This window comes from Microcebus murinus, chromosome 19 (assembly GCF_040939455.1).
Source record: "Microcebus murinus isolate Inina chromosome 19, M.murinus_Inina_mat1.0, whole genome shotgun sequence".
NCBI lineage: Eukaryota > Metazoa > Chordata > Mammalia > Primates > Cheirogaleidae > Microcebus > Microcebus murinus.
This window is the reverse complement of record NC_134122.1, coordinates 51,991,936-52,014,810: the sequence shown is the minus strand read 5'-3', so window position 1 is coordinate 52,014,810 and position 22,875 is coordinate 51,991,936. Positions and strand designations below refer to the sequence as shown.

The following is a 22,875-nucleotide window of genomic DNA, read 5'->3' as shown; positions in this document are numbered from 1 at the left end:
GGAAGTGAGGCAGAAAAGCACAAGAGATTGGTTGGTCACATGCGCGCTTTGTAGTGTTTACTTCCGCCGGGCCGGGTCCAGTTGCAAGGAAATGTTGCACGTGGAATACCCTGCTTGGGGTTCACCGAAGTAGCGACCCTGTGTGATCTCTGAGGCTGGCCTTAGAGGCGAGGACATGTGGGTACCAGTGGCGGGGCTTCCTCCGCGGCTGAAGCTTTCAGCCTTGGCGGGCGCCGGTCGCTTTTGCATTTGGGGATTTGCGGCGTCGACGCGAAAGCACTTGCCGGCGAAGAACCACCGAGGCTTCTCCGACTCCTACCCGCAGCCGTTACCCTATCCGGATTTCAACGAATCCCCCTCTTCGGTGTCCAAGTGGCGCTCAGAGCCTAAGCGCTACGTAACCAGTCGGAGATTGGCCGAGACCGTGGCGAAAATCCTACGGGGGAAACGAGAAAGACCTCGTCACCTACTCCTGGAGTGCAATCCAGGTGAGTCCAGCTGCATTGCATTTTCTTGGATGTTCATCACGTCTGCAGATTTGTATTGGTCACCCTGGGGATGCTTTTTAAGACACTGCCCTTTCCTTCAAGCCCCTTAATTGGAGAGATTGTTTCGATAATGTCATCACAAAATATTTCTGTAGCAATTTGCACTTTACACAATCTTTTGCTAACACATGCTCTTAGATTTCATCATCTCCTCAAAATAATTACAAGCCCCACTCTCTAAAAAATATAATTTTATCATATCCTTCCGTGCATCTCCTAAAAACCATAACAGGATGCTGAGAACACAAAATTTATAGAATCTTTGAGTAATAATTTTCTAAAGCACTATTTCCTATCATGGACAGTCAGTCCTGTTTATGCTTGACAATATCTTTGATGGTTAAAGCATCCAGATATTCCATGAGTATGTGGTAGGCTAAAGGCAACCCTTTTGTTGGGCTAAAGAAAACCCTTTTATTTTCTTCCACGAGGTAATGAAACATTGTGATTAAGACTGCAAGTTTTGGAGGCCGGGCGCGGTGGCTCACGCCTGTAATCCTAGCACTCTGGGAGGCTGAGGCGGGTGGATCGCTCAAGGTCAGGAGTTCGTTACTAGCCTGACCAAGAGCGAGACCCCGTCTCTACTGTAAAAATTGAAAGAAATTAATTGGCCAACTAATATATATAGAAAAAATTAGCCGGGCATGGTGGCGCTTGCCTGTAGTCCCAGGTACTTCGGAGGTTGAGGCAGAAGGATCGTTTGAGCCCAGGAGTTTGAGGTTGCTGTGAGCTAGGCTGACGCCACGGCACTCACTCTAGCCTGGACAACAGAGTGAGACTCTGTCTCAAAAAAAAAAAAAAAAAAAATGCAAGTTTTGGCCAGGCACGGAGGCTCACGCCTGTAATCCTAGCACTCTGGGAGGCCGAGGCGGGTGAATCACTCAAGGTCAGGAGTTCAAAACCAGCCTGAGCAAGAGCGAGACCCCTTGTCTCTACTAAAAATAGAAAGAAATTAATTGGCCAACTAAAAATATATAGAAAAAATTAGCCGGGCATGGTGGCTCATGCCTGTAGTCCCCAGCTACTCGGGAGGCTGAGGCAGAAGGATTACTTGAGCCCAGGACTTTGAGGTTGCTCTGAGCTAGGCTGATGTCACGGCACTCTAGCCTGAGCAACAGAGTGAGACTCTGTCTCAAAAAAAAAAAAAAAAAAAGGCCGGGCGTGGTGGCTCACGCCTGTAATCCTAGCACTCTGGGAGGCCGAGGCGGGCAGATTGCTCGAGGTCAGGAGTTCAAAACCAGCCTGAGCAAGAGCGAGACCCCGTCTCTACTATAAATGGAAAGAAATTAATTGGCCAACTAAAAATATATACAAAAAATTAGCCGGGCATGGTGGCGCATGCCTGTAGTCCCAGCTACTCGGAGGCTGAGGCAGGAGGATTGCTTGAGCCCAGGAGTTTGAGGTTGCTGTGAGCTAGGCTGACGCCATGGCACTCACTCTAGCCTGGGCAACAAAGCGAGACTCTGTCTCAAAAAAAAAAAATATATACATATATATATGTAGAGAGAGAGAAACTTAGCTGGGCATGGTCGTGCATGCCTGTAGTACCAGCTACTCGGGAGGCTGAGGCAGAAGGTTTGCATGAGCTCGGGAATTTGAGGTTACCGTGAGCTCCACTGACGCTTTGGCACTCTAACCTGGGCAATAGAAAACAAAAAAGACTGCAAGTTTTACAGTCACTGTCAGAATGGTTTCAAAGCCAAGCTGTACCACTTACTAGTTGTGATGCTGGAATCAAACCTAATCTCTAGTTGTCCAGTGTCCTTATATGTAAAAAGGAGAGTAAAAACTACTTTGGGGTTGTTGTGAGGTTTAAAATTAGATAATCAGTGTAAGACATGTAATGGAAGTTAAAGAATGTATGTCGTTTCTTTTTTTTTTTTTTTTTCTTTTCATTCAGTCCTCCAGCTTGTGTGTATGTCGTTTCTTTTCCAAATAAACTTTTCGTTCTGTTATACTAGGTCCTGGAATCCTGACTCAGGCATTACTTAGAAATGGTGCCAAAGTGGTTGCCCTTGAAAGCGACAAAACATTTATTCCACATTTGGAGGTATATTTTTAGTTTCTAAAAGTATGTTATTGTTCAGTCAACTACCTTTGAGTGTCTTGGGGAAGTAGTTACTATAAAGTATCATTTAGGGGCCATGTCTTATATATCTTGTTTACCTTCAGTAACTGGAATGCAGTAAATATTCAATATTCACTGAAAGACAGAAAGATTAGGAGTTCTGAGACTTGTTTTCTAGTTCTAGCTCTGCTACAGACAAGTCAAATAGCTCTGAACAGCGTGTATAACTGATACTGTTAGACTTGTTTCCTCATCCCTGATAGGCTATGCTGTGAGCCTGCCTTCTGTGAGTTTGGAATCTAGCTGGAGTGAGTGCTAAAATTAGGTTAATGGGTTTATGTAAACTCTGGGTTTAGGATTTCAGAGGCAAAAAAGGTTTGGTATACAAATTGGGTATCCTTTATCTGACATGCATGAGACCAAAAGTATTTTGGACTTGGAATTTTTTCAGATTTTGGAATATTTGCATATACTTAATGAGATATGTTGGAGATGGGACCCAAATCTAAACACAAATTCATTTATGTGTCATATACACCTTAAACATACGGCCTGAAGGTAATTTATCCAATATTTTAAATAGTTTTGTACATGAAAAAAAGTTTGTGCACATCAACCCATCAGAAAGCAAAGGTGTCGCCATCTCAGCCATGTACAATCTTTGGTTGTTTGCCAATACCATTATTCTCAACTCTGTACTTACGTGCTAGCAATAAATAATCATTTTCTTATATGCTTATCTACACATAAGTACTTAACTAAAAAATAAAACATACCATTAGTACAGTGAAAAATATGTGTTCAGGTTAACTAAGCAGCACAGAATACTAGCAACACCAGAATACTTATTAGCTGTTAATCAACAGCAACAGTAAACCTCAGCAGGCTTTCAGTCTCTACTTACAATGCTGTGTCTTGATCAGAAGATTGCTGTATACTGTAAATTTTTTTGGGTGAAAAGAAACATCAGAAGCAGTTGAGGGTCCAGGAAGTTCGTCCTCTAGGGATAAGGTGGCATTTTGCTGAATGCTTTTTTAAAATGTTTCCTCCAGAGTCATCTGCCTCTTTAATGTCTAATTTTATAAACTGGCATGAGTGAACTGTGTAATATGCACCCACATTTTGACTAAAACTTGTCAGCTGAGGTCAGGTGTGGAATTTTCCACTTTTGATTTCATATTGGCACTCAAAATTTTTTGGATTTTGAAGCACTTCAGATTTTCAGATTAGGGATGCTCAACCTGTTGTGAGATACGATATCATAGAGTGAAGGTGTTATCCAGATGGATTTTTCAGTGATTCTGCTTCTTACATAGCAGACAAGTTCACGTAATGGTAAAGAAGTGAAAATTCCTTGTATCATTTGCCAGCCTCCTCTTTTCTTTGTCTTTCTCTCCCTTTCTCCTTTATAAATCTTCTCTATGCCAATTTCGTTAAATCATCCAGAATGGCTTTATCTAAAAGTGCAGAGTGGGCTAGGCTTGGTGACGCACACCTGTAGTCCCAGCTACAGGATCACTCGAGCCCAGGAGTTCACACCAGACCACGTCCTAAAAAAAAGAAGGTGACAACAAAATTAAGACGGCATTAAAATGTCTTTGTTTCTATTTAAAGTTGGTTATCCTAAACCATAATAGTTGCTTTTCTATAAGATCTTCAAGATAACAACAGTTGAATTTAAAAACAGTTGTTTTAGCCAGGGGCATAGTGGCTCACTCCTGTAATCCTAGAGCTCTGGGAGGCTGAGGCAGGAGGATTGCTTGAGTTCAGGAGTTCTAGACCAGCCTGAGCAAGAGTGAGACCCTGTTACTACTAAAAATAGAAAAACAAGAATTAGCTGGGAGTGGTGGCATGCACCTATAGTCCCAGCTGCTCGGGAGGCTGAGGCAGGAGGATGGCTTGAGCCCAAGAGTTTGAGGTTGCAGTGAGCTATGATGACGCCACTGCACTCTAGCCAGGGTTACAGTGTGAGACTCTATCTCAAAAAATAAAAATAAAAACAATTGTTATAATTTAAAAAGGATTAGGGACTAGAGAAATTTTGACACAGTAATTCTTACAGGGCTATCAGTAATACAGTGTTTCTGAAGCTATAAGATTAAGCTTAAAAATCTGAACATTATTGACTAAATGCAGTCTTTGATTTAGAACTAGTTTTTGCTCTACTTATTTTCTTGTCACTAGCAGCATTAAATTGTTCTTAATACATGTTCTTTCATTTTTATTAGCCATTGTTACATAAATTGAAAAGCCATTCAAATGGTTTTATATGAATTCATCCATTTGCAAAAATAAAAGAGAAGTAACAATGGATACATAGAACCTTTGTGGCCCAAAATTGGAGACTTAAAGTGGTATTTGTATCAGACAATGCTTCTGGCAACCTAAAGGCTCTCAAGTTTGCTCCTAAAAACTGTAAGGATTTTCAAGGATGAGACTTGACTGGATTTCTATCCAACTTTAGAATCTTTCTTCCCCCCATTTCCCTCATAAAACTTCTAGTACTCCACAGGAACAGTGTTTCTGGCAGGAATAGTTTATTTTCCAATATGGATGGGCTAGGGATACAAATGTTGCTAATTGTGTTCCATATAGTAAATCATGGTATGCTATATCCCTTTGATCCTTGGAAACTCTTGTTGCAGAAATAGTGATATATGTTCAGTTGAAGAGATGTCAGCTTTTGTGTTAAACTCTTAGTCTTATTATAGCAGGGATAGAGCAAAGTCTTTTCAAAGAAGAGTGACTCTCAGCCCTAGCACTTCTTAGCTTTGAGACCCTTGGGCAAATAGGTAATTTAACCAGTCTGAACCTTGGCTTATCTCATCTACAAAATAAGAGATGTTAATACCCACCTCTCTGGGATTTTGATGAGATTTAAATCAGACAAACTTAAATAAAGTGCCTTAACTTTATGACTAGTAGAAACTCAGGGGTTATTTTCCTTTCCTCTGTTTTTTTTTTTTTTTTTTTTGGCTTCTTGTTTTTGAATCCTAAATGCAATTTAGTTGAATTTTCAAATGTGATTTTACTGTTATTATAGGAATTGAATTATTTATCATGGAGCTTTAGTTGTTACCACATTTGAACTGTTGTTGAATGTTAATGATAGATGCGCTAAAGCAAAACCTTTGGTGCCCTCTCAGAATACAAGTGTAAGGAAGTAAAAAATATACATTGTTTACTTACATTTTCATCAAAACAAAATTCATTGGCTTTACTTAATTACAAAGATTAAAATCTCTCTTTGATAAATTCTGAGATTATTTAATGTTATACATGTTGACAAATTTTTGAGTTTAAAGATAATCACATGAGTACTCTTCTCCTTTAGCTTTGGTGACACCATATTCTTCTGGTTTTCTCTTTTCCTTTCTTGTATCATTCTCAGCTTCTTGTCATTAGAGTTTGGAGTTACTCCATCTTCAGGCCTTGTCTCTTGTATTTCTCCCTAGGGATCTACACGCCTAACTTAAATTACCTTCATCAAGCCAAATTCTCACAAATTTATCTCTTCAGTCTGGACCACTCTACTGACTTCCTTATTCACATAGTACATATCTCTAAATCAATGTGACCAAATTTCCAACCCCTAGCCTTTTCTTTCCTTCCTCTAGTCTTTTTTTTTTTTTTTGAGACAGAGTCTCGCTTTGTTGCCCAGGCTAGAGTGAGTGCCGTGGCGTCAGCCTAGCTCACAGCAACCTCTAACTCCTGGGCTTAAGCGATCCTCCTGCCTCAGCCTCCCAAGTAGCTGGGACTACAGGCATGCGCCACCATGCCCGGCTAATTTTTTTTTTCTATATATATTAGTTGGCCAATTAATTTCTTTATATTTATAGTAGAGACGGGTCTCGCTCTTGCTCAGGCTGGTTTCGAACTCCTGACCTCAAGCAATCGCCCACCTTGGCTTCCCAGAGTGCTAGGATTACAGGCGTGAGCCACCATGCCAGGCCCTTCCTCTAGTCTTTTTAAAAGGTTCCCTTGAAAGTGATTGTTAAGATTTACTAGATTTAGAAATAGAATAATATTTATAGGTTGAACTCAAATACTTAAGAAAAACTATGTTTTGAATGTATGACTTTAAATTGCCAAATCATTTTAAACCTTAATACTAATAGAATTTTCTGTGCACAGAAACCTCGAGTGTACATGAAAAACATACTGCTCTTAGAACTTGGCATCCAACGGAAAGAAAAAAAATAAAAGATAATATAAATTTAAAAAGAAGAATATAAACAACAGCAACAACAAACATACTGCCCTCTTCTAATTTTTTTTGTAACTTCAAATTAAGTTTATGAAGTCTGTAGCTAATTCTTTCCCCTAACTACTAAGGTTTCTAGTGCTACTGTGAGATGAGCAATCAGGACAATGAGAAGACTGAGGTATATTGGACCTTTTCCAGTGGACTAGGTCTGTGGTTGCCTCTGTCTTTAGAAAAAGTAAATGAAAAATTAAGGGGAAGAGGGAGAATGACCTGCACAATGAGCAAAGTCCATTTGGCAGATGACTGACTAGATTTCCCTAGAAAAAAGAGAGATACTCTCTTGAATTTGTCTGACTTTTTCACTTTAATATTGTAATTGCTTTTTCTGCTATGGAACATCTTCCATTACTGCTTCTCCTGACCACTGTGACTTGAAGTTCTCTGCCTAAGCCCACCTGTGGTCTCAGAATCTTTGCCCAGTGCTCCAAGTAACCACTAATAAGTAATTAGAAATTAGCATGAAGAAGCTTTTTTGCACAGCTGAAACCATTATGAAAGAGTAAAGAAAATAAAAGGATAAGTAAGAATTTGTTGAAAGTTATTTCTGTTTTGGGGGGGTTTTGCTGGGTAATATTATTGTACTTTCACTACTTTTCAGGCATTAATTGACTTTTCTTTCTTTTGTTAAATTTTAGGTATGTTAGTAATATTTTCTTTACATCTTTATGGAGGTGGTAATATTTTTTGTAAGAAGATCTTTGAATTGGCTATTTTATTCTTATTTTTTAAAGTACGTCTTTGAATTGTTGCTAAATGTGCTTAATGATAAATTTTTTTTAACATGTTATCTCTATCTCTCTTTAGTCCTTACGAAAAAATCTGCTTGGAAGCCTAGAAGTTATCCACTGTGACTTCTTTAAAATCGATCCTAGAAGTGATGGACTAGTAAAACCACCCATTATGGTTTCACATATGCTTTTTCAGAATTTGGGAATAGAAGCACGTCCTTGGTCAGCTGGTAATTTTTTTCATTCACTAAAGCAAATGCCTTGTAATTTGTCAGCTTTCTTTAGCAGTGTATCTGATTTGTTGACAAGATTTGCATACAATTTATAATGTACAGTTTGGGAACGGATGCTTTTACAGTGACTATGGCATTTCCCTCACCTGGACACAAATAACCAGTTTATTTTCCCAAAGGCCAAGTTCCCTATCAGGAAAAGATGCTGAGGCTTAGTTTACTTGAAGTAAACTTTAGTGTAGTCTGTTAACTTAGTTTGTCTCACTAAAATATGCTCATAAGAAAAGGTGGTATTCAAATGTTTTTGCTTGTATTCCTAACAGATATTCCTTTAAAAGTAATTGGAGTTTTCCCAATGAAAAATGAAAGAAGGACACTTTGGAAATTTTTATATGACCTATATGCCTGTACTTCTGTATATAGATATGGACGGATAGAGCTAAATTTGTTTATTAGTGAAAAAGAATACCAGGTAGGTTATTAATACATACCTAATTTTTGTTTTGAAAGAGTTCTGTGATTTTTCTCTCAGTAGTTTAAATCTGTGCAATTTTAATTTAGTACTCATGACATTCGAGAATACTAAGATTGTTTTTAAATTTCTGTAGAGCAGTCTTTAATTCAGGTTGTTTTTAAACTGTAAAGTTCAGTGGCATTGTGTACAGTCACAATGTACAACCGTTACTACCACCCATCTCCAAAATTTTTATTACCCCATAATGAAACTGTATATCCATTAAACACTAATTCCCCATTCTCCTCTCCCCCCAGCCCCTAGTAACCATTGCTCTACTTTATGTCTGTCTGAATTTGACTATTCTAGATACCTCATATAAATGCAGTCATACAGTATTTGTCCTTTTGTGTCTGGCTTATTTCACTTAATGTAATGTTTTCAAGGTTCATTCATATTATAACATGTGTCAGAATTTCATTTTTCTTTCAGGCTGAATAATATTCCATTGTATGTATACACCACAATCTGTGTATCCATTCATCCATTGATGAACACTTGGTTGCTTCCACCTTTTGGCTATTGGGAATAATGCTGCCATGAACATGAATTTACAAATATCTCTTAAAGTACTTACTTTCAGTTCTTTTGGGTATATATCTAGAAGTAGAATTGCTGGATCATATGGTAATTCTATTCTTAATTTTTTGAGGAACACCCATAATGTTTTCCATACTGATTGCACCATTTTACATTCCCACCAACACTTGTGTTCTAGGTTTTTTTTAAAAATAATATCCATCCTAATAGTGTGAAGTGGTATCTCTTTTCTTTTCTTTTTTTTCTTGTTTTTATTTTAGAGATGGGGTCTTACTATGTTGTCCATGTTGGTCTCAAACTCTTGAATTTAAACTTTTGAACTCCTTGGCTCAAGGGATCCTCCTGACTCAGTCTCCCAAGTTGCTGGGTTTGCATATGTGTGCCACTGCACCTGACTCAAGTAGTATTTCATTGTAATTTTGATTAGCATTTTCTTAATGATTAGTTATGTTGAACATCTTTTCATGAACTTACTGACCAGTCATTCGTATATCTTCTTTGGAGAAATGTCCATTCAAGTCCTTTGCCTATTTTTTAATCAGGTTTTTTTGTTTATTACTGAGTTTTAGGAGTTCTTTGTATATTCTGGTTATTGATCCCTTATCAGATAAGTAATTTGCTAATATTTTCTCCCATTCTTTGAGTTGCCTTTTTGCCCTATTAACAGTGTCCTTTGATGCCCAAAGTTGTACATTTTGATGAAGACAAATTTGTCTATTTGTTTCTTTTGTTGCTGTGCCTTTCCTGTCATATGTAATAAATCATTGCCAAATCTAATGTTGTAAAGCTTTCCCTTTCCCCCTATGTTTTCTTCCAAGTGTTACAATTTCAGCTTTTATATTTAGGTCTTTGATCCATTTGAGTTAATTTTTATATATGGTATCAGGTAAGGGTCCAACTTCATTCTTTTGCATGTAGAGACCTAGTTTTTCCAGAACTATTTGTTGAAAAAACTGTTCTTTCCCACATTGAATGCTTTGGCATCCACGCCAGAAATCATTTGACCTTATATTTGAGGGTCTATTTCTGGGCTCTCTTTGTCTTTCATTGGTCTATATATTTGTCCTATGCCAATACCACACTGTGTTATTACTATAGCTTTGTAGTAAGCTTTGAAATCAGGAACTATGAATCCTCCAACTTTATTCTTTTTCATGATTTTTTAGGCTATTTGTGGTTCCTTGAGATTCCATATCAATTTTAGAACGGATTTTTCTATTTCTTCAAAAATTGTTAGGATTTTCATAGGGATTGCATTGAATCTGTAGCTCACTTTGAATAATGTTGACAATATTACCAATCTGTAAATACCGGCTGTCTTTCCATTTATTTGTGTATTTAATTTCTTTCAGCAATGTTTTGTAGTTTTTAGTGTACGAGTCTTTCACCTCCCTGATTAAGTTAATTTTTAGTGGTTTTTTAAGATTATTTTTGATGCTATTGTGAATGGAACTATCTTTCTAATTTGTTTTTCCAGTTATCCATTGCTGGTGTATAAAAATACAATTGATTTTTGTTTGTTTATTTTGTGTCCTGCAATTTTGCTGGATTTGCTTGTTCTAATGGGATTTTTTTGTGGAATCTGTAAGATTCTAGACTCTGCCTTTTATTCTTTGTAATGGAAGGACCTCCTGATGACTTCAATATTGCTGTGAGGGTAATCTTTCTTTTCTGCCCAGAATGCTTTCTGTTATTAATCTGTTAATACAATAAAATAGGAAATGCTTACTTGTATATAAGAGAGCTAAGGGTTAGCATAGTAGGGCAAGGAATGAATAGATGATTTACTCCCAGACCCATATAGTAACTAAATATTGACTAGGCATGGAAAGAGAGCAGGAGCCTCAGAACCTTGAGGAGGCTGTACATATAATGTATAAACAAAGGAATAAAAGGAAGAAAAATCAGAAATGCTTCAAGGGATTTTTATCTTCCTACTAGGATAATGTTCCAATGGCCCTTGCTTCTTTTACCATGGACCTTATCACATCTGGTTTCCCCTCTCTCATTCACTGAAATAACCTTGCATCCTTCAGCATTAACAATTCTTGGCTCAAAATTTAATAGCTCATGCGATACATTCTTCTAACATACCTATTCTTTTCCACAGTATACACCACAGGTTAATTATTCATATAATTAGCTAATGTTTTTCTAACCTGCTGTGTTATAGGATCCATAGCATAGAAATTACTTGTTTTGTTTACTTCTATAACTAAATGATGAGTTATACTTTTTTTTTTTTTTTTTTGAAACAAGAATCTTGCTCTGTCACTCAGGCTGGAGTGTAGTTTCGTCATCATAGCTCACTGCAACCTCAAAGCTCCTGGACTAAAACAATCGTCCTGCCTCCCAATTACCTGGTACTACAGGTGCACGCCACCATGCCCAGCTAATTTTTTTCTATTTTTTATAGGGGCAGGGTCTTGCTCTTTCTCAGGGTGGTCTTGAACTTCTTGGCCCTCAGCCTCCCAAAGTGCTAGGGTTACAGGCATGAGCCACCCCACCTGGCCTAATATATGTTTTTGATTCAGTTGTTCTTTAATGAGATTTAGCCCTGATAGGCTATAAGATTAAAGGAAATCAGTCTCAAATATATTACGTTTTTAAGTGTACAAGATGATATGTTAGGTTATTAAGTATGAAATGTTTGACTTCCTGAAGTACTAGTTTTGACAGTTGATATCTCTGACATTTCACTTTGACCCTTCTTATTTTATTTTTATTTTGAAGTTACATCCTCATTCTTTCAAACACACAGTTTGGCTTATGAAACCATGGATAAGTCAAAAATGAGTTTTGTTGTGGAACCAATGCAGTGCCATAGACAGCTCAAAATATCAATGAAGCATTTGTGAAGGATGTGGCTAATGAACACACAGTACCTGGATGATTTGAGAAGTTCTGTTCTGGTGATTTTATTCTTGAAGATGAGCCATGTGGGTGATCTGAGACCAAGGCGGATCATGATGAGCTGAAAGCTATAGTGGAAGCGAATCCGTCTCAACCTACGTGTGAAATAGCAAGGTTCGATGTTCCTATTCCAACAATATTGGACCATTGGAAACAAATCAGCAAGGTAAAGAAGCTGGATAGACAGGTTCCGCATGAATTAAGCAAGCATCAGAAGAGACATCATTGTGAAGCTTGCCTTTCTCTGCTGTCATAAAGGCCATCCATTTCTACAGCAGGTATTGTTACATGCGATGAAAAGTGGATTCTTGTTGACAATCGCAAGCATTCAGCACAATGGTTGGGTAAAGATGAAGTGCTGAAACACAGTCCAAAACCAAATATTCATCAAAAAAAGCTAATGGTGTCTGGTGGTCCAGCACTGGTATTATCCACCACAGCTTCATCAAACCTGGTCAACTGATTACAGCGGATGTCTACTGCTATGAATTGGATGAAATGATGAGGATGCTTGCAATTGAGCAGCTGAGATAGGTAGTAGATATGGGCCAATCCTTTTGCAAGACAATGCTCACCCACATGTCTCACAACACTGCTCAAACTATAGAAGCTGGACTCAGAAACTCTTTGCCGTCTGCTGCCATATTCACCAGACCTTGCACCAACTGACTACCACTTCCTCTAGGCTTTGGACCACTTCTTGCAAGGAAAAATATTCTATTCTCAACAAGCTATGGAAAACACCTTTCACAATTTCATCGCCACTCACTCTCCAAGCTTCTTCATTGGTAGCATAAACAAGCTACCTTTAAGTGGTAAAACTGTCAGTAGTTTAGGTGCATGCTTTGATTAATTGTACTGTTTTTTTGTTTAAATATAATAAACTACCCTTTTGATTTGAAACTGGGCATTTCATATTTAATGACCTAATGTTTTCAACATGAAAGTTTAAAGACTTCTGGATGGTTAAGATTTGGCATTTAATTCTTTTTTTGTTCGTTTTTGAGACTCGGTCTCACTATATCACCCAGGCTTCTCTCAAACTTCTGGCTTCAAGCGATCTTCTTGCCTGAGCTTCTAGAATAGCTGAGACTACAGGCATATGCCACTGCCTGCATTTTTGTATATAATTCTAATTTTCTTTACTTACATTCCTAGATGCTATTAAGATACTAGTATTAAGGTCCAAGATTTTATTTTGATTGATTATAAGTATATATAACATGTAATTTTTATTTTCCCTTTTTCTAGAAACTAACGGCAAATAGAAATTCAAACTTGTATGACGTGTTGAGTGTGCTCTGGCAAGTAGCTTGTGAGATTAAGGTTCTGCACGTGGTAAGCAAAATCCTTCTAAATTTCAAGAGACAACTTTATTGTTTTTCAAAGAGGCTAGTAAACAGAGATAATTTAAAGATTAAGTTATTGTTTTTCCCAAATGTTGAAGTAATAGGGCAAGATAATTTGTGGTGATAAATTTTTAATTTTTTCCTTTTTATAAAAATAATATATGCTTACTATAAAAACATGAAATGGGTGTGTGTTTTTTAAAGGAAAGAAAAGAAAGGTGTTTTTTAAAATTCACCACTGCAGTTCTACGTCCAGAGGTCACTGTTAAACATTTGTGGCATATTTTTAGTCTTCAATTTTTCTTCTGCTTTTCTTTTTCTTTACATAGTGGAGATGGTATTGTTTTGTGTCTTGTTTTTTTTCACCTAATAGCTAATAGTTATTTGTAAGCTTTTGCCCTTGTCGTTGAACATGTTTTCTCAAGTTTTTAATGGCTACTTAATAATAGCTCATTATAGAGCATTATTCTTTTTAATTTATTTCCTTATGGAAGATCAGAGTTGTCTAATAGAAATATAATGTTAGCCACCTATGTAATTTTACATTTTTAAGTAGCAACGTTATAAAAAGTTTTTAAAAAGGTGAAATTAATATTTTATTTAACCCAGTCAATTCAAAATACTGTCATTTCAGTACATAATCAATATTTTAAAATTATTACGTAATTTAAATTTTTTGTGCTTGTAAGTCTTTGAAATCTAGTACGTAGTATACACTTATAGTATATTTCAGTTCAGACTAGACACATTTCAAATGTTCAATAGCCACATGAGGCTAACAGCTGCCATATTTAATAGCAAAGGGCTAGAGTATAATAAAAATGATAACAATATTTCTTTCATACTGTAATTTGCCCATTCTCTTATTCATTTTAGTAAATTAGAGTATGTATCAAGTGGTTTTTATAGAATATAAAGTTATATATTTATTAATTCTTATTCTTTTAAAGTTGTATTGCTTTAATTTTTAAATTTTTGCTAGTGTATTTTTTCATGTAGTCTCTTCATTGCTTTTATCAGAAAACATGTTAGCCCTTCAGTCTGGGTACCTAGTTGTGTGTTTGTTAGCTTAGGAATCCTATCTCATTTGATTTTAGCTTTTGTTCCAATTCTTTTTTTGTCTCTTAAATACACTTGAGGTTCTTAGGTTGGACCTTTTCTTTTTTCTTTTTTCCTTTTTTCCAGCATATTATGGGGCTACAAATGTTAAGATTATGTATATTACCCTTGTCCCCCCTCCCCCCTTGAGTCAAAGCTTCAAGCATGTCCATCCCCCCCAGTTGGTCCACATTGCACTCATTACGTATGTATATACCCATCCCCTCCCCCCCCACCTCCCCAACACACGATAAATGTTATTCCTATATGTCCACTTAGGTGTTGATCAGTTAATACCAATTTGCTGGTGAGTGCATGTGGTGCTTATTTTTCCATGCTTGAGATGCTTCACTTAATAGAATGGGTTCCAGCTCTATCCAGGAAAATACAAGAGGTGCTATATCACCGTTGTTTCTTATAGCTGAATAGTACTCCATGGTATACATATACCATATTTTATTAATCCACTCATGTATTGATGGGCACTTTGGTTGTTTCCACATCTTTGCAATTGTGAATTATGCTGCTTGGACCTTGTCTTTCCAGACCTTGTCTTTTATATCTATCATGCTCTCATTTTTCTCCATTCCCAGAATCTTTTCACACTTAGTCTTCACATGACTGATTACGCTTTCTTCCTAGGCTATATATTGTAATCTCAGTACTATATATAGTTCGTGGTTTCCCTAAAATTCTTCCTTACCCACTGATTTTGTGTCATTCTGGTGGCTTTTCTTTTCAACCCCTTCTGTCCTCGTGGTTTTTAGCTATTCTCTTCATGGAAGCCTCCCAAGGACTTTAGCTTTCAAGATAATGTTTCCTTCTTCTTGTCCCTTAGTATTTATTTTCAAAGGTCCCAGGCTAAATTTTGCCATTTACTACACTTCAGAAAGGAGAGGTCTTTCTGGACACAACATTTTTCAGTAGTTGCTTCACTGTGTATCTGTAACTGTGGAGTAAGTTGTTGAACTCAATTTCCAGCGTCTTGCAGGTTTTCCCCTACTGCGGCTTCATTAAAGGAAAGTGAGGTCTCTTCTGCCCCAACTGCCATACCCTAAACTTCTTTTTTTTATTTTTTTATTTTGGCATATTATGGGGGTACAAATTATAAGGTTTCAAAAAATGCCCTTTCCTCCCCTCCCCCCACAAGTCTGAGTTTCCAGCGTGACCATCCCCCAGATGGTGCACATCTCACTCATTATGTATGTATATACCTGCCCCGCCTCCCACCTGCCCAATACCCTATTACTTTTGTACCTGTGTGTCCACTTAGGTGCTGCTCAGTTAATACCAGTTTGCTGGTGAGTATATGTGGTGCTTGTTTTTCCATTCTTGGGATACTTCACTTAGTAGTATGGGTTCCAGCTCTAACCAGGAAAATATAAGATGTGCTATATCACCGTTGTTTCTTAGAGCTGAATAATACTCCATGGTATACATATACCACATTTTATTAATCCATTCTTGGATTGATGGGCACTTGGGCTGTTTCCACAGCCTTGCAATTATGAATTGTGCTGCTATAAACATTGAGTGCAGGTGTCTTTTTCATGAAGTGACTTTTGATCTTTTGGATAGATGCCCAGTAATGGGATTGCTGGATCAAATGGTAGATCCACTTGTATCGCTTTAAGGTATCTCTATATTGCTTTCCACAGAGGTTGAACTAGTTTGCGGTCTCACCAGCAGTGTAGGAGTGTTCCTCTCTCTCCGCATCCACGCCAGCATTTATTGTTTGGAGACTTTTTGATAAAGACCATTCTCACTGGAGTTAAGTGATATCTCATTGTGGTTTTTATTTGCATTTCCCTGATGATTAGAGATGTTGAGCATTTTTTCATGTTTGTTGGCCATTCTTCTGTCTTTAGAAAAGTTTCTGTTCAAGTCCTTTGCCCACTTTTTAATAGGGTTATTTGATTTTTTCTGGCTGATTTTCATGAGTTCTAAGTATATTCTAGTTATCAGCCCCTTATCCAAATGCGTAGGATGTAAAAATTTTCTCCCGTTCTGTAGGTTGTTTGTTTACTTTCATGACTATTTCTTTGGCTGTGCAGAAGCTTTGTAGTTTCATCATGTCCCATTTATTTATTTTTGTTGCTGCTTTGATTGCCTTTGGGGACTTCTTCATAAACTCTTTGCCTAGGCCGATGTCTAGGAGAGTGTTTCCAACATTTTCCTCTAGAATTCTAATAGTTTCATACCTTACGTTTAAGTCTGTTATCGAGTGTGAGTTGATTTTTGTGAGAGGTGAAAGATGTGAGTCCTGTTTTAGTCTTCTACAAGTGGCTATCCAGTTTTCCCAGCACCATTTATTGAAAAGGGATTCTTTTCCCCAGCGTATGTTTTTGTCTGCTTTGTCCAAAATTAGATGGCTATATGAGGATGGTTTTATATCAGGATTCTCAGATCTATTCCACTGGTCAATATTCCTATTTTTGTGCCAATACTAGATTGATTTAATTACTACAGCTTTGTAGTCTAGTTTGGTATCTGTCATATTAATACCTCTCATTTTGTTTTTGTTGCCTAGAATTGCTTTTGATATTTGGGGTCTTCTTTGGTTCCATACGAAGCGTAAAATTATTTTTTCTATATCTGTGAAGAATGATGACGGGATTTTAATAGGTATTGCATTGAATCTGTAGATCAGTTTGGATAGTATAGACATTTTAATGATATTGAGTCTGCCGATCCACGAGCATGCATACCCTAAACTTCTGTGGCTAGATCAAGCATGTGGAAACTAGTGCACTGCTGTGGGTGATTTGCCTTCTTTCACTTAAAGTGACATTTCCGCAACTGCTAGGAATTTCATGAATGGGCAAAATTTGTATTTTCCATTCCACTCCCATTTCCAGTGGAATGGTTAATAAATTATCATTTCTGACAAAAGCCTTTCAAACTGTGTGTTCACTATTGTTTTAGTCTTTTAAGTCTGTCAGATGCTGTTTTAACCCACCCTTATTTTGGAATTTAGTGTGAGTATGTGCAGATTTTTTAATACATAGAATCATTTTTCAGACAGATCCTCTTTTAAAATTGCTTCACACACAAAATTTTATGTTACAAAAGTTAGGTACAAAAAAATAATGATCCTTTTTTAAATTGACGTGTCTTTATTTGTATATCTCCTTATATGTCCTGACATATTTAAGTCAGTTTGTTTAATAGGCTTTTCCACTAAGGCAGGGCAAAGCAATCTTCAGTATTGATCTGATAGCCCTTAAACTGCTGATTCTGACTATAATATGGAAATGTTGGCTAGCAAAGATTATAACTTAAGAACCTATTTGTACAATCACATCAAGGGTAACCTCCTTTAAGTAAGACTGACTAACATAGAGTAGACCTTTGTCTAAATATTGGAGTAGACCTTTGACCCTTCTCTTTATCTTAAAAATATTAAGGAGATGTATATTGTATATTATTCACCTATCCTGTGTTTTTTTTTTTTTTAAGGCAATTGTAATTTGGGGCACTTTGACCAAAGAGAAGTAAAAAGAAATGTTTTTCTTTTTTTTTTTTCTTCCCAAGGAGCCTTTGTCATCATTTGACATGTATACCCAAAATGGACAGCTGGAAAAGGCAAAGTGTAGGGTAAGAATAAATGAATACCTTTCCCTTTTTTCCCTTAAATGGAACTTTGGAGGTTTCTTTAGGATTATTGGGTATTCTTTATTTAAGTTTTTAATTCTAGAATAACTAGAAATGTTCTTTAAACATATCCTACTACTTTTAATAAATTGAAATTATTTTGGAAGAGAGTTGTTATACAATCTAGCATAGTAGTAGGCTTAAACAGAGAATCTTTCTTCTCTTTTTATTTCTGTTGAAATGAAGATACATCTCAAATTTAGAAAATATAATCACTTTAATAGTCACCAAATTTGAAAAACTAAAATCAAAATTTTATAACCTATTAATTAGAAATTTATAATATTGCTAATTATATTATATGGTTCAATTCACCAGTAGGTATATCTCAGAGCTATTTGTGGAATTCTAATAAAGAAGTTGAAGTTTCACAAAAAACTTCAGGACTCAGTTCAGAAATTCCACTTTAGAATTTAATGCTAATGATGGCCTAATCCCAGCATAGCAGTTCAGTCTGATGATCCTCCTTGCTTACTTTCTTTTTTCTCACTCTTGCCACTAAAGGAAAAAGAAAAGTATCAATTTTCTTTCATTGGTCTGGTTTTAGAGTGATGAGTCATTATGATTTTAGTTCTATTTGACTATTTATATAGCATAATTTATGTAATCTCAAAAAAAATAGAAGTACGGCATTTTTGCTTTGGATGCTATTAGGGACTTATCCTAATGTTCTAAAATGAACAGTCCTGTATATAAGTCACTTTCTTATTGTTTGAATGAGAAGCTCAAAAGCTAAAAAAGCTTTTGGCCAACTTAAATACACAAACTTTTAGGGATGGGCCGGGCGTGGTGGCTCACGCCTATAATCCTAACACACTGTGAGGCTGAGGTGGGTGAATCGTTTGAGCTCAGGAGTTCAAGACCAGCCTGAGCAAGAGCGAGACCCTGTCTCCACTAAAAATAGAAAGAAATTAGCTGGATAACTAAAAATATACAGAAAAAATTAGCCTGGCATGGTGGCACATGCCTGTAGTCCCAGCTACTTGGGAGGTTGAGGCAGAAGGATTGCCTGAATCCAGGAGTTTGAGGTTGCTGTGAGCTAGGCTGATGCCACGGCACTCTAGCCCGGGCAACAGAGTGAGACTCAGTCTCAAAGAAAACTTTTAGGGATGAAGATGAAAAAACCAAATGTCATGTTTCATGAGAGAATTCTATTTATTTAGACATAGATATCAGCATGTTCAAAATGGCTATATAAGCTCTAAAATGATTGATCTAGAGCACATTCGCTTCATGTTTATCCAAGTTGTTTAAAAAGATTTTCTACTTTTTAAACATTCAATTACAAATTTCAAGTTAATCATTTTTTTTGTCCTTAGGATCTGGTGTGTTATGTCTCAAATGTAGCAGGGAAGCAGTACATGTTAATGTCATGTTTGGGATTTGATTTTACCCTACTTACAAGTTAACAAGCTTTTATTATTTCTTGGATGCTGGCCAAAAACAGAGACTCCTGGATCCAACAGGGACTTTATTTGGCCCCCTTCCCGTGGAGTGGCGTGATATGGCTCAGTTGGGTGCCTTGTATGTGGTGGGTTTGCATTGCAGCTGAGGAACACAGAGCTGGGGGAATCCACCTCTTTTATAGCGAACAGTAAGCAAGCCTGTTCTTTTTCCTGGTAAAGAGCAGTTAGAGCTTTGCTTTCTTGGAATGCTCAATAAGAAAATCCAGAGATACTCAGGGCCTGTGGTGATTATGTCTTCCAAGAGGTAACTTGAAGGAATAAGTGAACAATGTCTTATGCTGGCAATATTTTGTGACTAACACAGTTTACTTTCCCTTCTTTCCAGGAATCATTAAACCCAACAGAACAAAACCTGTATTTTATTAGAATGACACCTCGTAAAAGTTTATTTACGGAAAACTTAACGCCTATTAACTATGATGTATTTTTTCACATGTTAAAGCACTGTTTTGGGAAGCGTGGTGCCAGGCTAATAGACCACTTACAGTAAGTAAAAAGAATAAAAGCAAGTATAAAAGTAGCAATTTAATGCAAGAATTATTCTTTCATGTTAGAGGTTTATTTTTCACATCTTGATTTACAGAGTGAAATATGTTTTCACTCATATTTCATCAAAACACTTCTTTCTCCCTGGTGTACATTTTGAGAAAAATATATTTTCCACATAATCTCTCATTGAGCTGCATTTATTTTTCTTCTTTGAACAACACCCAAGGGTGCCTACAAATCGTTTTATCTTTGTCAGAGTATAGCCTCGGGTTTAACCTATAAGAAGCACCAGCTGGAGTGGAGAAAGTTTTGCATTACTGGAGGCATGCCCACCACCTACCCGTCATTGCCTATCTTTAGTAGCTCCGTTTCCTAACCAAAGCAGGGATGGATTGTTATACTACCCTGGTTCTCTTGCCTTGGACAAAATTTTATGTTTTTACCTAAAGCTTTATAAAAATTGTTAGCCAGATGCAGTAGCTCACACTTTTAATGTGAGCACTTTGGGATGCACAGGTGGGAGAATTGCTTGAGGCCAGGAGTTCAAGACCAGTCTGAGCAACATAGCAAGACCCTGTCTCTAGGAAATATAGAAGAGAATAGCTGGGCATTGTGGCACATGCCTGTTGTCCCAGCTACTTGGGAGGCTGAGGTGAGAAGATCACTTGAGCCCAGGAGTTTGAGGTTGCAGTATGCTATGATGATGCCACTGTACTGCACTCTAGCCTGGGCAACAGACAGAGAGAATTCTAAAAAAAAAATTAATTGCTGTTACTATAAGTTGTAGATTGCACCTTGTAATCACCAGCTCATGGTCATTCAAAATATTGAAATGTTAAAACAGTTATTTTAATTTGATCATTGTTTAATATATAACTCTGAGCTGCTGACTAGACAGTATGTAAAAATAAATGTTAAAAGTAACAATAGATCAGTAAAAGTAATCTATTTTTCTTGCCATTTTGTAGTGGTAGCTATTTTGAGTGAAAATATTAAGAAAATAGGAAAATAAGAAACAAATGGTCAACTCTTAGTGCAAAATATTAAAAGTTCCCTTGTAGATCTCTGTGGATTGAAAACATGTTACCAAGATTCTATTCAATATCAAGAAGTACTGAAACTGTCTCCCACCAAAATATTTTATTATGGTTGTTTGTTTATCGTCAGAAGCTTATTGATGGTTTCTTGCTAAGCTAATAATATAGTCATGCATCATGTAATGGTATATCAGTCAACAATGAACCACATATATGATGGTGGTCTCATAAGATTATAATACTATATTTTTACTGTACCTTCTCTGTTTAGATACACAAATACTTACCATTGTGTTACAGTTGCCTGCAGTATTCAGTATGGTAATATGATGTACTTCAGAGCAATAGGCTATACCATATGGCCTAGGTATGTAGTAGGCTATACCATCTAGGTTCAAACAGCAGTGAAATCACCTAACGATGCATTTGTCAGAACACATCCCCATCATTAAGTGATGTGTGACTATAAGGAGGTTTGCTGCTTTATAATTCATTCACCAGTAGTTCTGTGAAAAATGATTCCCTCTTTGAAAACTGCCATACAGCAACTTCTGCTATTTTGTACTTAGTGAACTTTTATATGAACTGAAATGTAGTTAAGAATATTTTTTTCAGAAAGTAAAAGGAAGAAAGAAGTAGGCAGAAGATCTTTTATAAAGGGCAATAATTAGACTAGATTTTTGTGTGAGAATTGATTAGATGGTGTTAAAGCCTAAATCTGCTATTTTCATTATAGGTTAGTCATGAAACTTTAGGAATTAACATAAGGTTATTGCAAGCTCTTAAGTAAGTTTAATATATATAATAAGTTAGGCATTTTAAATTGGGTTTAGAAGCAATGTCTATCAACACTAACTGACAATTATATGAAAAAACAATTAAGCACACTTACTTTGTATTTCTTTTGCAGTTGTTTGACTCCAGTTGATGCAATGGATGTATTGATGCAAATAGGAAAAAGTGAAAAAGCTAAAATAACTAATATGCACCCTCAAGACTTTAAACGCCTTTTTGAAACTATAGAGTGCTCCAAAGATTATGTTCATAAATGGCTATATGATGACAGCATGGGTGACACAAACCCTCCAGGGAAGTAGACTCTCAAGATATATTAGCTGCAACGGTTTATTTGGAAATTATGACACAAATGAAAAAGGACTAAATCTGAAAAGCTCACATCCTTTCAACAGAAGATAACTTCTTGTATTACAGACTAGGCAGATCATTTCTTCTGAAGTTGCTATATTGGTATATTGGATGAAATAATTTTATTCACAACTGAATAAAATCAAAGCTTTAATTGTGGACATGGTCAAATTGAATTTGTTTTGTTTCAAATTATTATATTCTGTAAACATACTGGTTGTTGTAGAGTGTTTCCAGTTGAGATTTAGTTTGTTTTTTAAAATGCTTTGGCCAAACATCTTACCTTGTATTAAATATTCCACTTTCATCATTGCTGATTTTTACATCCTGTGGGCAAAAGAGTCTATATATTATTAAGCTGAGAAAGTAAACAAAACTGATATAAGGGGTTTGTTTTACCTTTCAGTTAGTTGAAATGTATTATCAAGTACTGTATAATGAAAATATTAAATTTTAATATGATTTAAAATTTTTTAGAAATTAAAATATTTTAAGTAATAAGATTTTGTGGGTTTTTTTTGCCTCTAAATGTCTAATAAAACATTAAATCGACCCTAGTTTACTCACTTTTAGTTGTCATATGTAGTCAATGTATTTTAAGTGAATAATTCAAACTTTATTACTTACAAGTCTCTTGCATTTTTATTCCATCAAGAAAATTCATCTGAAGTTCCATCTTTATGGGAGCCTAAATGGAGTTAAATGAATTTTTTTAAGAGATGGGGTTTTATTCTGTGGCTGAGGCTGGAGTACAGTGGTGTAATCACAGCTCACTGTAACCTCAAATTCCTGGGCTCATAAAATCCACCTGCCTCAGTCTCCCAA

At 36.5% G+C, this 22,875-nt stretch overlaps 1 protein-coding gene across 1 annotated transcript; it reads left to right on the top strand.

Annotated features, from left to right (window-relative positions):
- Positions 1-15: 15 nt before the first annotated feature.
- On the top strand, positions 16-22,553 carry TFB2M (transcription factor B2, mitochondrial). The gene is made up of 8 exons (XM_012751308.2): positions 16-488; positions 2,510-2,598; positions 7,688-7,841; positions 8,168-8,316; positions 13,063-13,149; positions 17,793-17,855; positions 19,704-19,864; positions 21,815-22,553. Exons 1-8 carry the CDS (start codon positions 176-178, stop codon positions 21,999-22,001), a joined length of 1,203 nt encoding a protein of 400 aa, XP_012606762.1. The 5' UTR covers positions 16-175; the 3' UTR covers positions 22,002-22,553.
- The last annotated feature ends 322 nt before the right edge of the window (positions 22,554-22,875 follow it).

Coding starts and splice junctions, on each gene's coding strand:
- TFB2M (XM_012751308.2), top strand. CDS start 176: ATGTGGGTACCAGTGGCGGGGCTTCCTCCGCGGCTGAAGCTTTCAGCC. Junction 2,599..7,687: donor CATTTATTCCACATTTGGAG/GTATATTTTTAG, acceptor ATCTCTCTTTAG/TCCTTACGAAAAAATCTGCT. Junction 7,842..8,167: donor AGCACGTCCTTGGTCAGCTG/GTAATTTTTTTC, acceptor TATTCCTAACAG/ATATTCCTTTAAAAGTAATT.